General features: G+C 39.5%; 1 protein-coding gene across 1 annotated transcript in view; it reads right to left on the bottom strand.

Annotated features, from left to right (window-relative positions):
* The window catches only part of snd1 (staphylococcal nuclease and tudor domain containing 1), a 209,615-nt gene that overhangs the window by 145,247 nt on the left and 51,902 nt on the right, over positions 1-12,466 (bottom strand). The window contains exons 13-15 of the mRNA XM_073867828.1: positions 12,203-12,313; positions 11,130-11,202; positions 7,372-7,513 (exon numbers count right to left, since the gene is read on the bottom strand). Coding sequence (XP_073723929.1) covers positions 7,372-7,513; positions 11,130-11,202; positions 12,203-12,313 — 326 coding nt within the window. The remainder of the gene's footprint in view (positions 1-7,371; positions 7,514-11,129; positions 11,203-12,202; positions 12,314-12,466) is intronic.

The following is a 12,466-nucleotide window of genomic DNA, read 5'->3' as shown; positions in this document are numbered from 1 at the left end:
ACCCATTTCTCCAGGTGCCAAACCTGTATAAATTTATTTGTTTTTCCGAACACAAAGCAAGATATTTGAAATCCAACAGGAAACAGGAGCACTACTGACTTCCATTGACTAATATGGAGGTCAATGGTGCTCAAAATTTTTTTAGTTACAAATATTGCTCAAAATATTTCTTTATGCTTAGCGGAACAAAGAAATTCATACAGGTTTGGAACAACTTGAGGGTGAGTAATTTTCATTTTTGGGTAAACTATTCCCTTTCTCCAAGCACTTAAATCTTTTTATGAAGAGACACATCTTGTTTTGGCAATAACTTTCAGGTTTTCAAATAAAATCTTTTGATTTTTAAGGGTTACTACCAAGATAGCTACTTAAAATTCCTGACTCAATACCCTTGAAAGTTTTTGAATACACACGATTGAACGTATGTGAATCGTTTTCAATTATTGCATTTTCAATGCACCAAAAGGAAAATTCTTGGCAGAAGCCGAATTAAATGAAACACTTAGCCGAAGGTCGAATACGGAAACCAAACATGTTTTTATCATTCTCCTAATTATTTTGCCAATTTTCTCATTATTGCTTTTCAGAATTTATTCTATATTTATTTGACTTTATTTAACAAATGAACATTTAAAAAATTCCAGTAGACATTATAGGACCCTTTTTCACCAGGTCACTTCTCTGATCGGATAGCTATCTGATTTGTTAAAACCATTTCATTTAAATAATTCAGCCACATAAATGAGTCTTGGCTAAACAGATAACAATTCAATGTTTTATTTTCCTGCACAAAATGCCACTTACAACTATGTTTAAAGAGTAACTAAACCCTAAACCAACTTGTTTTAGTTAATGATCTGTAAGAATGATGCTTTATTAGTGCTGTTCGTTGATTTTAGTAAGTTATGGCATTTGGTATAAAGTGTTTCAATACTACATTATATGGTGTAAAAACGTCTGAGTGCTGCCCTCTTCAGGTTGAACGGTGGCTACTGCAGTTAAATTTTCCTATTGGATGTTGGTTCCAAAAAATACCTTGTGACGTAAGCAGGTTCAAGCTCACCACTCCCTTGTTACAATCTCACTACACATTTGGTACGAGCTTAGTTCGTCCCCTCTATCTCCACTGGGATCTGCCCACTTTTCTTGCATTTTTCAAATATTGCCAGCGGGTGGAGTCATTCTCTGACCAGGGGTTTAGTTACGCTTTAAGCTCACAATATAGTCCGTTTTGTTAAGTGCATGCGAATGTACGTGCATACCAATGTACAGCTTATACTTCTAGCTTTTGCAACAAAAGGCAGCACTTATAAGCAGCGAATTCGCGTGTGCTTCCTCGGTCAGGGTCAAGCAGAGGGAGATACGGCAAGAAGATTGACAGGAGCATGACAAAGGAAAAAGGTTCTTAACTAAGCCCTTTGGTCCATAACAAAATGCTTTTGTTAATAAACATTTGTTTTTTCTCGTTAAATATAAGGGTGTTTGTCATTGTAGGACTGTAGGATGTAGTGGCTCTAGGAAGTTTTTCTATTGCACACTGCTGTCGCCCTTCATCATTCCTCTATAAAGAGTATCTTGCTCTCCATGCTTGCGCATTCAGCAGACAAAGGTTGCAGAATCATGTCAATGAGTACTAAACTGTAAAAAATAAAATAAAAACAAACATTTAAACAAATACTAGATTTCTAAGAACTAGTTTTTTTAAAACTATTTTTTGGTAGCTTAAAAATGTAGTCCTGGTAGGCATATTTCTCTACCGCCCTATGTTGCATTTCCATATGGCTGCAACATCTGTAACAAGAATTTTTTTTGAACAAAGATGACTCAGTGTTATTTTCCTTAGTGCATTATAAAGAATATGAAATATCACCATTTAAAAATACAAACAAGTCTTTAGTCTGAAGGAAAAATAGGCTGCAGTCCAGTGAGAGTTTTAAGATGCCAATTGGTCCTTCCCTTAAAAAGGAGGTTAACGGCCCTAGACTGAACTGAGGAGAGGCTCTTTATTCTTAAAGCACTCAGAGATAGTTCACTATGGGATTGAAAATGACTCCACTTCATTTCAAGAGATAAAACTAAACATTTTTCTTTAAGAAAAGACTGCACTTTAACAAAACCAGCTCGCTGCTTTATCCAGCTGTTAAAAAGGTAAGATAATGTACTCCACTGTATGATTTCACTGAAGTCCTCTTGTAACGTTAGTCAAGGTTTATGCATGATGAAACTCATAATTCAGTATTACATGACCATTGTCCACTCTTGTTCTCTTCTCTTATTAGTTCTGTGCATTTAAGACTTCTATATAGTAACCAACTTAAGGCTGAAGTATAGTTTGTGTGTATGCGAGGGTGTGACGTAAATTTCATCATTAGAAGAGTGCACACGTCCTGTACGCGAACTGTCCGATTTTTCAAACCCCACATACATTGTAAGCGTAACTCGCATGTGCATCTACAGATGAATGCAGTATGTAGACCAGGAGATGCCTTGCATTTTGTCTCAATGCGCATGCGTCGAACGTCTGTGTACACGTACAAGTCAAATAAACTATACTTTACAAGGCTGTGCATTTGGCCGTTCGCGTATACTTAAAAACAGACTATACTCTGGGCTTAAGCAGTGAGAAAAAAGTAAAAATCCTTTGCAGTACTCACCCACAGCCTTCGGGGATTTCAATCAAATTTAATATAAATTAAAAGAAAGCCTATTCTATATTGCAAAATTACGCATTTTAAAATGTGCCGCTCAAATGGTGAAAGACAAATAACTGTTTAAAATGAAGAGCTCAGAGGCAAAAAACGCTTAACGTCGGCAAAAATGAGATAATGATATGAACCAAATGCTCTCTGCATGTATTATACGTTCATCAAATATTTTCCCTTCAAATCCGCTTAATCCTGGTCTCAGGTCATTCAGAAATACCAATTTTTCTGCAAAGTCCTCTAAGTACACGTCGGTGTAAAGTGTAATTTATAGTCGTGTGTTGGTTGTACGCAGTAGCTACACTGTAGGTTATGTATAGGCTTAACATAGCCTGACCCACACCTCGTCAAAATTAAAAAATGCGTCCGTTCTACGCGGACCACAAGCACTGCGATTGGTCCCCTAGAACCCGTCAAGTACAAAAATAGATGTCGCATTTCTAAATAGGCATTTTCGCTTGCGAAAAAAATGCCAATTTGAGGAGAGATTTAACTCGAACTGCAACAGAAGTCGTTGCCTATTTACCTCCATCGCTACTGGTCTTCATAAATCATACGTTGACGATGATGCAAAAGTATATATGAAAACCAATGCATAGCCTACGGTGTCGATGCTACGCCATAGGACCTACGCACAACTATAATAAGCCCTTAAGATGCAAGAGTTTTTTAACCAGTTAAATCAGGTTTACAGAATATATCAGGATATTGACTGAAAATTTGAGCCTTTTATTTGTACTCAACATACAGTGACTGAATACTTTTTTAGATTTTTGCATGTACTTTTGCTGCCAAGTATCCATAATTGGTCTTCTTATAGTTCAGAAAGCTCTGAAAATTGCATTATGCTCTGAAAGTTGTTCAAAAAAAATTTATTTTTTACACCCAAACCCTTTTTAAGCAAAGTGGGACAAAGGTTCGGTTATGGTCAAACAAGTGAGAAATATCCACGGTGCATTACAATAATAAACCCCGATTGTATTCCACACCTAAGGTTAAAACCCAACATCTCGGTCGGTTTTGACGTCGGTTGAACATCTACTCCATTACTACAAGCAACGTGTATGTCACTGGTCCTCTAGGAAAGCATGGACTTAACCAGGAAAACGAGAGGAAATAGAAAGAAAGAGCGAGCAATGAAGCATTTCTGCCCTTTTAATGCAGTAACCTTTGCTGGCATGCCTGTGGGTGGAGAGCCTTTCACCATAGCAACACTAATAGGGAACCGAGCGCAGTAATGGAAGGTTGAGTGACAGCAAGCACGTCTGTCTCTCTCTCCTTCTTTTTCGTCAGGGCTTTGGCATTGTCTGACCTTTCAACCACTCAACGCGGAGCACGCGGCTGATTGGACGTCTGTGTTCTGCGCTCTAATTTAGCATTGAGCTCATTGATGCAAAGATTATGATGAGAAAGATCCTGTCTGTATGCACACAAGGAAATACAAACACGCAACCAATATGATGAGGAAATGCCATGATGGGAACAGAAGACTTGATTTCTAAATCGATCTAAATCAAATGTGTTATAGATCTCCATTGCTTTATATAAAACCGCTTGGGTTTAGATGCAAAACCCTCTAAGTGCATCTGATGTATTTTCTCGTAAATGAGCATTTTATCAGGCTCTTATGTGTAGGTTACGCATTTCACTTTAATGACATTGAAAAGGTTAAAGGACAAGTTCGGTATTTTACACTACAAGCCCTGTTTTCAGATTGTTTATGATGAAATAGAATGGTTTTGACTGAAATTTGGACATATGATGCTGGCCCGAGAATTTTCGGGTGTTTCTTGTATCAGTTCCCACCTTTATAATGGGTTTAATGGTGCACTGGAACAATCCTTCCTAAAATGCATTAAACTTTCGTTTACAAAGACATGAAACTCACCGAGTGGTCAGGGGTGTTCACTGATATGCTCAGACAAAAATTGCTGCAAAATACGCATTCCTACAGGTTTTATCGTAGTTTTGTCCAACTCCATTGACTTGTATTAGATGTGCTGTGAGGTATGGTATTACTCCGCGCCGGGAACCCGTTTGTATTCGTGCAATTGGCAAAGGTGGATTATATCACAACCAACTGTGCTGGAGTGTCTATTATTCAAGCTCTTAGCGGAAGAATGTACGGGTGTGAGGCGTTTGGAAAAATAGGTCCACAAGTTTACAACGAATGCTAAAACAGCTGTTGGAAAGCATCTTCTGCAGCAATTTTTGTGTGAGCACACCAGTGAACACCCCCGACCACTCGGTGAGTTTCACGTCTTTGTAAACGAAAGTTTAATGCATTTTAGGAAGGATTGTTCCAGTGCACCTATACAGCCATTATAGAGGTGGGAGGCGAAACAACAAACACCCGAAAATTCTCGGGGCAGCCGCACATGTCGAAATTTCAGTCAAAGCCGTTTTATTTCATCATAAACAATCTGAAAACAGAGCTTTAAGTGTAAAATACCGAACTTGTCCTTTAATAGTAATTCAAATGCCTTATTTTCACGAATGTCACTTTAGTCATTTAATTGGTTAAGTTAATGCAAAACCCTCTAAGTACATGCAAGCTTTTTGTAACTTCAAAAAAAATGCCCTGAGGTCAGGATTAAGTGGGTTTGAAACGAAAGTGTTTGTGCTATAAAGTCAATAACTTCTAGAACTTCCAGATGCTCTTTTTCATGTGCCATTGCGTTGTTCACAGCCAGCGGTGCAGTGTGTTTTCCTTTCTAAAATATGGTTTCTGCAAACCCTAAAAACATCAATGGAAAACGATCAAAACAGGCTCCACCAAGAGAGAGTGCATCCCGGAGCACTCGTGGCTGTGAAAAAAAAATAGGAATCGTATGCGGGATAGTAACCGTTGCCAAAAATCATCAACTGTATTTGTTTTGACTGCTGAATGAGTTTGACTCATAGGGTTTCATGAATCAATACAGCACAGGTGATCAAATCACAAAAAAGAGAGAGAAAGAGAGAGAGTGAGAAAGAGAGAAATGAAGTATGGGATATGCAGAAAAATCCGATAGCAGTGTCCGACTCAACCCTCGTGCAAAAAAATGACTACATAAATAAAACAGTTTTTTTTAAATCATGAACCAATGCAACAGACATTAGGTGATAAAATCATAAATCTAAAAAGAGAGAGAGTCGGAGAAACCAGAAAAAGAGCGACAGAGAGATGGAGATTAAAAGAAAGCAGGCAGTAAAGTCAAATTCGCCTAAAACAGATTGCATAAAAAAAGAAGAGATGCTGATAAGAAAAAAGTAAAAGCAGCGTGATAAGGAATGGTTTTCTGTCCAAATCCCTCACAGGAAGATCAGGAAAAAATAATTACAAAAGGAACAAATGGAGGAAAGCAAAAACAAAAGGAAGACACTCAGAAACAAATTACCAAATTAATTGAAATATCTCCAATGAAGATATGCACAATTGAGCACGCCGGGGGTGGAGGGCGTTTGTTCTCCATTGGGGAAAGTAGGAACGCATAAATGGAGGGATGGAGAGAGCAGAAATAGATGGGTGTCTCTCACTGTTTTGGGCTTGAATAATTAGACCGGGCTGGGGGGGAGGACACCAAAATAAACTTCTCAGAAGTGACACAAACAAGCTGGCCGCTGAAACTTTTTTGCGAGCGACGTGGAGATGGGAGCGTGCTGACGTCCAGGGTTTCATACGTCTTACTAACCCGACATCAGGCAGAAATTGATTGATTCGCAAGAAAGTGACACTTTAATGAAGTCTAATGAAGTCTTTAGGTAGTCTAATGAAGCTTGACCCAATCTTTGTGCTCTCCACATAGAAAACTTTCCAGTACTGTGAGGAATTCAATCAACAATCAAAATGCAAACGTCGTTGGGGCCCCCTAGATGATTTTATTGGTTCAAAACAAATTTTGGATAGTCTGTTTAGAAATATTAATATGTAAACTTACATTCTCTAAATGAATCTCCGACTATAAACGCATGCTACAACTGGATACAAGAAGTCTTTTTTCTAATCAAATATTACAAAAGTGCTTCGCTCAAGCATCCAAAGAGGAGAATTTGGCACCAAATTCCACAAATTAGTTTGAGCTGACACATGCTTCCAAGAATTGGAATTGGGTATGTCCAAAACACTGATTGAAGATAAGCGGCCAAAATGCTCCACCTCCTTCCCCGATGTGCACCACCCCACATTACTGCAAATACGCAAAAAAAAGCACTGAGATTTTTGCGGAAATGAACATATGCCGAGGAGCAGGACCTCACAGGAAGAGGCTACAACAGTTCACCTTCCTCAGATTGAGCCCTTCAGATTGCCATGTTGCCTCGGGGAGGTCAGAGACTTTGAAAAACCGCCCACATAAAGATCAAATATAAAGACCTTACAGAAAACACCAGCCTTCGCAGGTCAGAAGGGAAGGACAGGAGCTATTGAATCCAAAAACTCTACAAGCATCTCATGGAAAAAGCAACTTCCTATGCAGCTTTGGGTAAGGTAACATGAACACATGCTTTTATACCGTAGGTTGCATGGGGCATTCAGTTAATGTTTTTTCGGATGAGTGTGGGTGGGGGCTAGACAAAACCGGTACATCCACAGTGGTTAGCTGCCACATTGTTGCTGTCATGAGGTCACGGATGGCGGTGTGGTCGTGATGGCAGTGTGGTCGACATACCAACGTGGACTGGCACTTACCGGCAAGGAGGAAGGTGATGAGACAGGTCTCTTTGGGCATGTAGAGCTTGAGCCTAGAGCCGCTAAACACGTACTCCACCACGGCCTCCGAGCGGCCCGCTCTCTGGAGGAACGGCAGGAACTGTTTGGCTTTCTGTGTCTCCTGGTAAAAAAAGGGGGAAAATTAAGGACAAAAGAACCATCGAGGTACAGTGCTAAAGCGACATTTGTATAACATGAAAAAGGATACATAAATGTAAAAATGCATAATTGTAAAAAGTTAAATTTGGCATTTGTAACAGAAAAACTGAAAACAGCCAATTTAATGCACCTACAGTTTTGTGTAAAATACAACGCAATAACAATTCCAAAACAATCTCGAAATGGACCCTAGGCAATACGTATCTACCAGTTATTCGCAGGTCAATGTATAAACAACCCGCATCCGACCGCGTTTTCAACTAACCTGCCCGCATCTCGGGCCGCAAAATATAAATATAAATATAAATATAAATATAAATATAAATATAAATATAAATATAAATATAAATATAAATATAAATATAAATATAAATATAAATATAAATATAAATATAAATATAAATATAAATATAAAATTAAGTAGTAATTTTTTTAAAATAGTAAATTGGCATCTTTATTTCAAATGACCTGACCGACCACAACCCGAATATCATTAAAAATATTTTCAGATGATTCGTAACCACAGGTGAGCGCAGGCAACCGCTCATTTTGGACTAACCCGCGCATCACTGGTACCTACATTACGAGGTGGAGATTTTTTTATGCATTCTCATTCATACGTTTTTGTCTCATAGGATCTACTTTCCCGCCAGTGATGTTGGAGTTAGGGGTGGATTTTTGTTTGTGCTTTTCGGATAATCATACGTTTTGGTATAATTCACATCGTACAAGTTCATACGAAAACGCCATTCGCCACCACGTAAAATAGTTATGTTTTCTAATGAGATCACATTGAAATGTCACATCGGAGCTTTATAAGATCATCTCCACATCAGATTAATCTCTAACGAAGCATTTGGTACATACTTTGCGTTCATTTTAGGCTCTGTTAAATATTTATACAGAATTTGGAGGTGGATGTGTGACATCCCAGCCTGATCTCACGAGAATTTGTATACATTTTACAAAATGGCTAATTAGTATGAATTCGTAAGAAGTTAATCATGCAGAAAACTTACAATTATCATAAAAACAATAACGAAACCCCACCCCTAACCCTACCCCCAACCCCAACATCACAGGGGTCAAGCCAAATCGTACAAAAATGTCAGAATGTTGTCATACAAATAAATACAAATTAGCCACCTCGTAAAATATGTACGAATTGCCATGAGATAGCGTTGGACATCCTCATCAGGTTTTCCTGCATTCCTTTGGACACATTTTGATTTGTAGTAATATCATTTTGGACCGAACTAAAATAACAGTCCATGACACATGTGAGCTTTTCTGAGAAAAGGGAAGTCTATTTCAAGAGTGCTCTAACCAAGAGCGTAATTGCAAAAGTAAGAGGGGGCATCTGGGGTTTGACAGCCGAGGGTCTGTTATGTATAGAAACACTGCAGATTTAAATTTAAACACATTCGCACACCGGAGCCATCCACTGCAGCTGGAATTAACCGTGACCCACACATAAAGATGGGAAAATAAATCCGAAAGGAAGAAAGAACAAAAAAAGAAATAAATGCATGCAAAGATAAATGGTCCCTTCAGACCAACAACAGCCTCTCAATCCAAATGACGTCATTTTGACTGTCAGTCAAGTAACGATGAGGATCTTGTTTCTGGATGAGAAACGAAAACGCTACTTGTTTGAGAGTGACACACACTTTTTTTCTCTTGCTCTAAAAGCCTCCTACACAAACCCGGGTGCAAATTACATCCTGAAACTGTTCTCAGGCGGCGGCGGCCATACACTTCATTAAAATCAGAGAGTCTCATTCATAAACGCAGAGATGAGAGAAGTAAAAAGAGGAAGGAGATAAAAGTTGAAGACATCGGCGGCCTCACACGCGCGTACCGAATAACAAGCATGTTGACGTGTCGCCGTTCAGCAGTAAAACTGAATGTTTGCGTGGTCCTAACGGTATTCACATAAAAACAGTGTTGGATCTACAACCGTGATGACTTTGAATGAAGACTATTTTTGGAGGAGCATTCATTAAATTAATGGGTAGGGCCGTGATACAGCAATAAATCAACTGTCATGGGAGGCTTTAAGAGCAGAGGAGGATTCTGGGATATGAACGCGAGGGTGAAAACATTCACGTGTGCCCAAATTACACTTTCGTGAGTCATGATGAGGTTTGATGAAGACATTGAATGTTAGTGACCCTGCCTGTGAAAACCCAGCTAAAGTTGTGTTTGTTATCTATGTTTTCTACATAAAAGCATCCTATATAATAACATTGTGTGAAAATATAACCTTCATATCTTTAGAAGATATTGAAATTAATAATTGAAACCAAACTTTGGTATCCCACTTAAAGTCAAATTACCTAACTTTCCCCTATCTAAAAAGCTGAATTTCCATGACCTATGTCCGGGATGCCAGGAGCCTGGATAATGTACTGTAGTGTACACCAAGAGTTAGCCTGGACACAAAAATGTTATTCCTTACGTCACAAGTTAACAAGCGGATACAATTTTGATAATTAAAAACTACAATAATTTAAATAATTTAAAGCAACAAACAAAAATTAAGAAAAAAAATTCCTGACTTTCAATGTCTGGAAAAGACCTTTTTAAATTTCATGATATTTCAGAAATTCCATGACCCATGGGAACCCTGCAAACTTTGAAGCTCTTACTGTGAGAGTAGATTACATACAAAGTCAATGTAAAGATGCGATCAGATGTGTCCTGGCGTGGGGCGATACGAATGACGCGATATGGGCGGCGAAACCACGCCCTATTCGCCTCAAACGCGTCTTCGCCCAAGTTGAAAATATTCAACTAGTGTGAAAAATTTGCATGACACGAAGTTAAATCCCACAAGTAATCTAGAGCGAGTAACGCGATGCCCCATGTTTGGTGTGTATGTAACATTAATTTCACAATTACTTTATGAGACTTGCACAGATAGGGTGACTTTAATTACTGCACCGGTGACAGGGTTTCCCGCAGCACTTTTCAGTTCAGGCGGCCCACCTAAGTTGGGAAACCCTACCACCTTAACTAGGTCGTTCAAAACAAAAAAAATCCGCCGTCAAGGGCATCTCGGAGAATAGGGTGGTCGTTCTTTACACCGCGAGTGGGCATGCACGCCACATGGCCGAAATGTGAAAGACGTGGTCCGGACCGTCACTGAGGTAAAAACATTTAATTCATTAATAATCTAGTATGTGTTCATTTTCTGTTATAATTTCTTCAAAATTAAGTTTTATTTGAGTGTTTTTAATAAAAATATTTTAATTTTCATCATAACGCATACTCCCGCCCCTTTGATTGCCATGCCCCCCGCAACACCCCCTCGCCCTGCCACCTTAACTAACAAATCTTCTGCTGGAAACCCTGAGTGAACAAATTAATAAAAACCTTGAATACCGTAACTCTTTAATTACGTTTTTTTTTATTTGGTCATTATGACTGTGTCAATAGGCCAGTTTCATGCTTAGTGTCTCTCAGATAGACCTTCAACAACAAAATGCCAATATTTTTAAGTCGTCTGATTGGTCTTCATTAACCAGTTCCTCCGAACCATCAAATGAATCAACCACCAAAACAAAGGCACTTACCCCTGAAATGTCAGCCACCCTGTGAATGGGCACCTCTTTCTTACTGTGAAGTCCTTTGCCGTTCTTGATCGCCCTGAAATGATTCAGAAGTCAAGTGTTAGAGTCAGAAATATTCAGAACTGTTCCTGGACCATAAAACCATCGCAGGAAATAACCCACCACACTTGAACAGACCGGTCCATTCAACCACCTCCCACATAACAAGAGAGCCCACAAATCACATTTACACTATCCAGAGATTCCCACAAGCAGTGCAGGCCAAGAGATCTCATGCATAACATGGGAATTGTTATGGTGAGTGTGCCGAAATGGAGCTTAGTGTTTTAGTGCGGTTGGTGCGAGCAGTGATGCCTGCAGATTACAGTGGATATGGAAGGAATGGGGGTGCATCTTTGGCCTCTTTAAGGCAGATGTATCTGTGGCTGTAGCCTCCCTGGTGTGTAATCACGTTCAGCCGAAGCAAGGGGTAGAGAGAGAGAGCGCGAGCGAGCTCGTCCCGAGGTTGATTTCTCAGAGGATGTAGGGTAACGACCAGCAATCTCTACTAAAAATAAATTTGAGACCCGCAAACCGCCTATCTCTGTAGCTCCACGGGGAAGCATTACCCAGAGAGAGCAAGAAAGAAAGAGCGGGCGAGCGAGAGAGCGGGAGAGAGAGAGAATATATGTGGGTGTTTCAAAAGCACCACCAAAAGTGAAGAACAGCAGTGAAAATGAAAGAAGAGCAGATAAGCAGAAGCTAGTCTCTTTGTCTTGAGGGTCACCCATCTATCACAGACCCCAAGATTCAAATCTCTTCTCGTGCAATAAAGCACCCCCGGAAACCTCAGCACTGCAAATCTATATAATTATATTCGTAGACAAAGAATAAAAGAGCCATGCTTTAGTGCTGGCAGTTGAAGTATGAGCTTTGGGACTGATATTGCCTCCATGAAACGAGAGCTAACCAGACAAGCCATGACTTATAGCGAAGAACAAAATGGCTCCATTTCACAGATGGCTTCTTCTCCTCTGAATGTGCGCGAATATGGGCCGCATTTGTTCGCTGGTGATTTTCTTTTAGTTTCGACTCACCTCGCCTCCGCCGCCAGAAGCTCATCGTAATGGGAAGATCTTTGGTCGTCGTCCTGACGATATCTGATCACTGTGGCGAGACCTTTGCTGACCAGAGCCTCTGCGATGTTTCTGCAAAGACAGAGTAGAACGGAAGAAAATGAAAGCTTTGTTTTGACGGCGTGCCCATTTTTTTCCCTTCGTTTTTTTTAATTAAATGTGAGCATCTCATAATAACAGTAGGCTATATGCGCTGGAAGTGAAAGCTGTAAACAAGCACAGATT

This window comes from Misgurnus anguillicaudatus, chromosome 1 (assembly GCF_027580225.2).
Source record: "Misgurnus anguillicaudatus chromosome 1, ASM2758022v2, whole genome shotgun sequence".
In the NCBI taxonomy this organism is placed as follows: domain Eukaryota; kingdom Metazoa; phylum Chordata; class Actinopteri; order Cypriniformes; family Cobitidae; genus Misgurnus; species Misgurnus anguillicaudatus.
The sequence above is the reverse complement of the archived record's forward strand: the minus strand, read 5'-3'. Positions and strand labels throughout refer to the sequence as shown.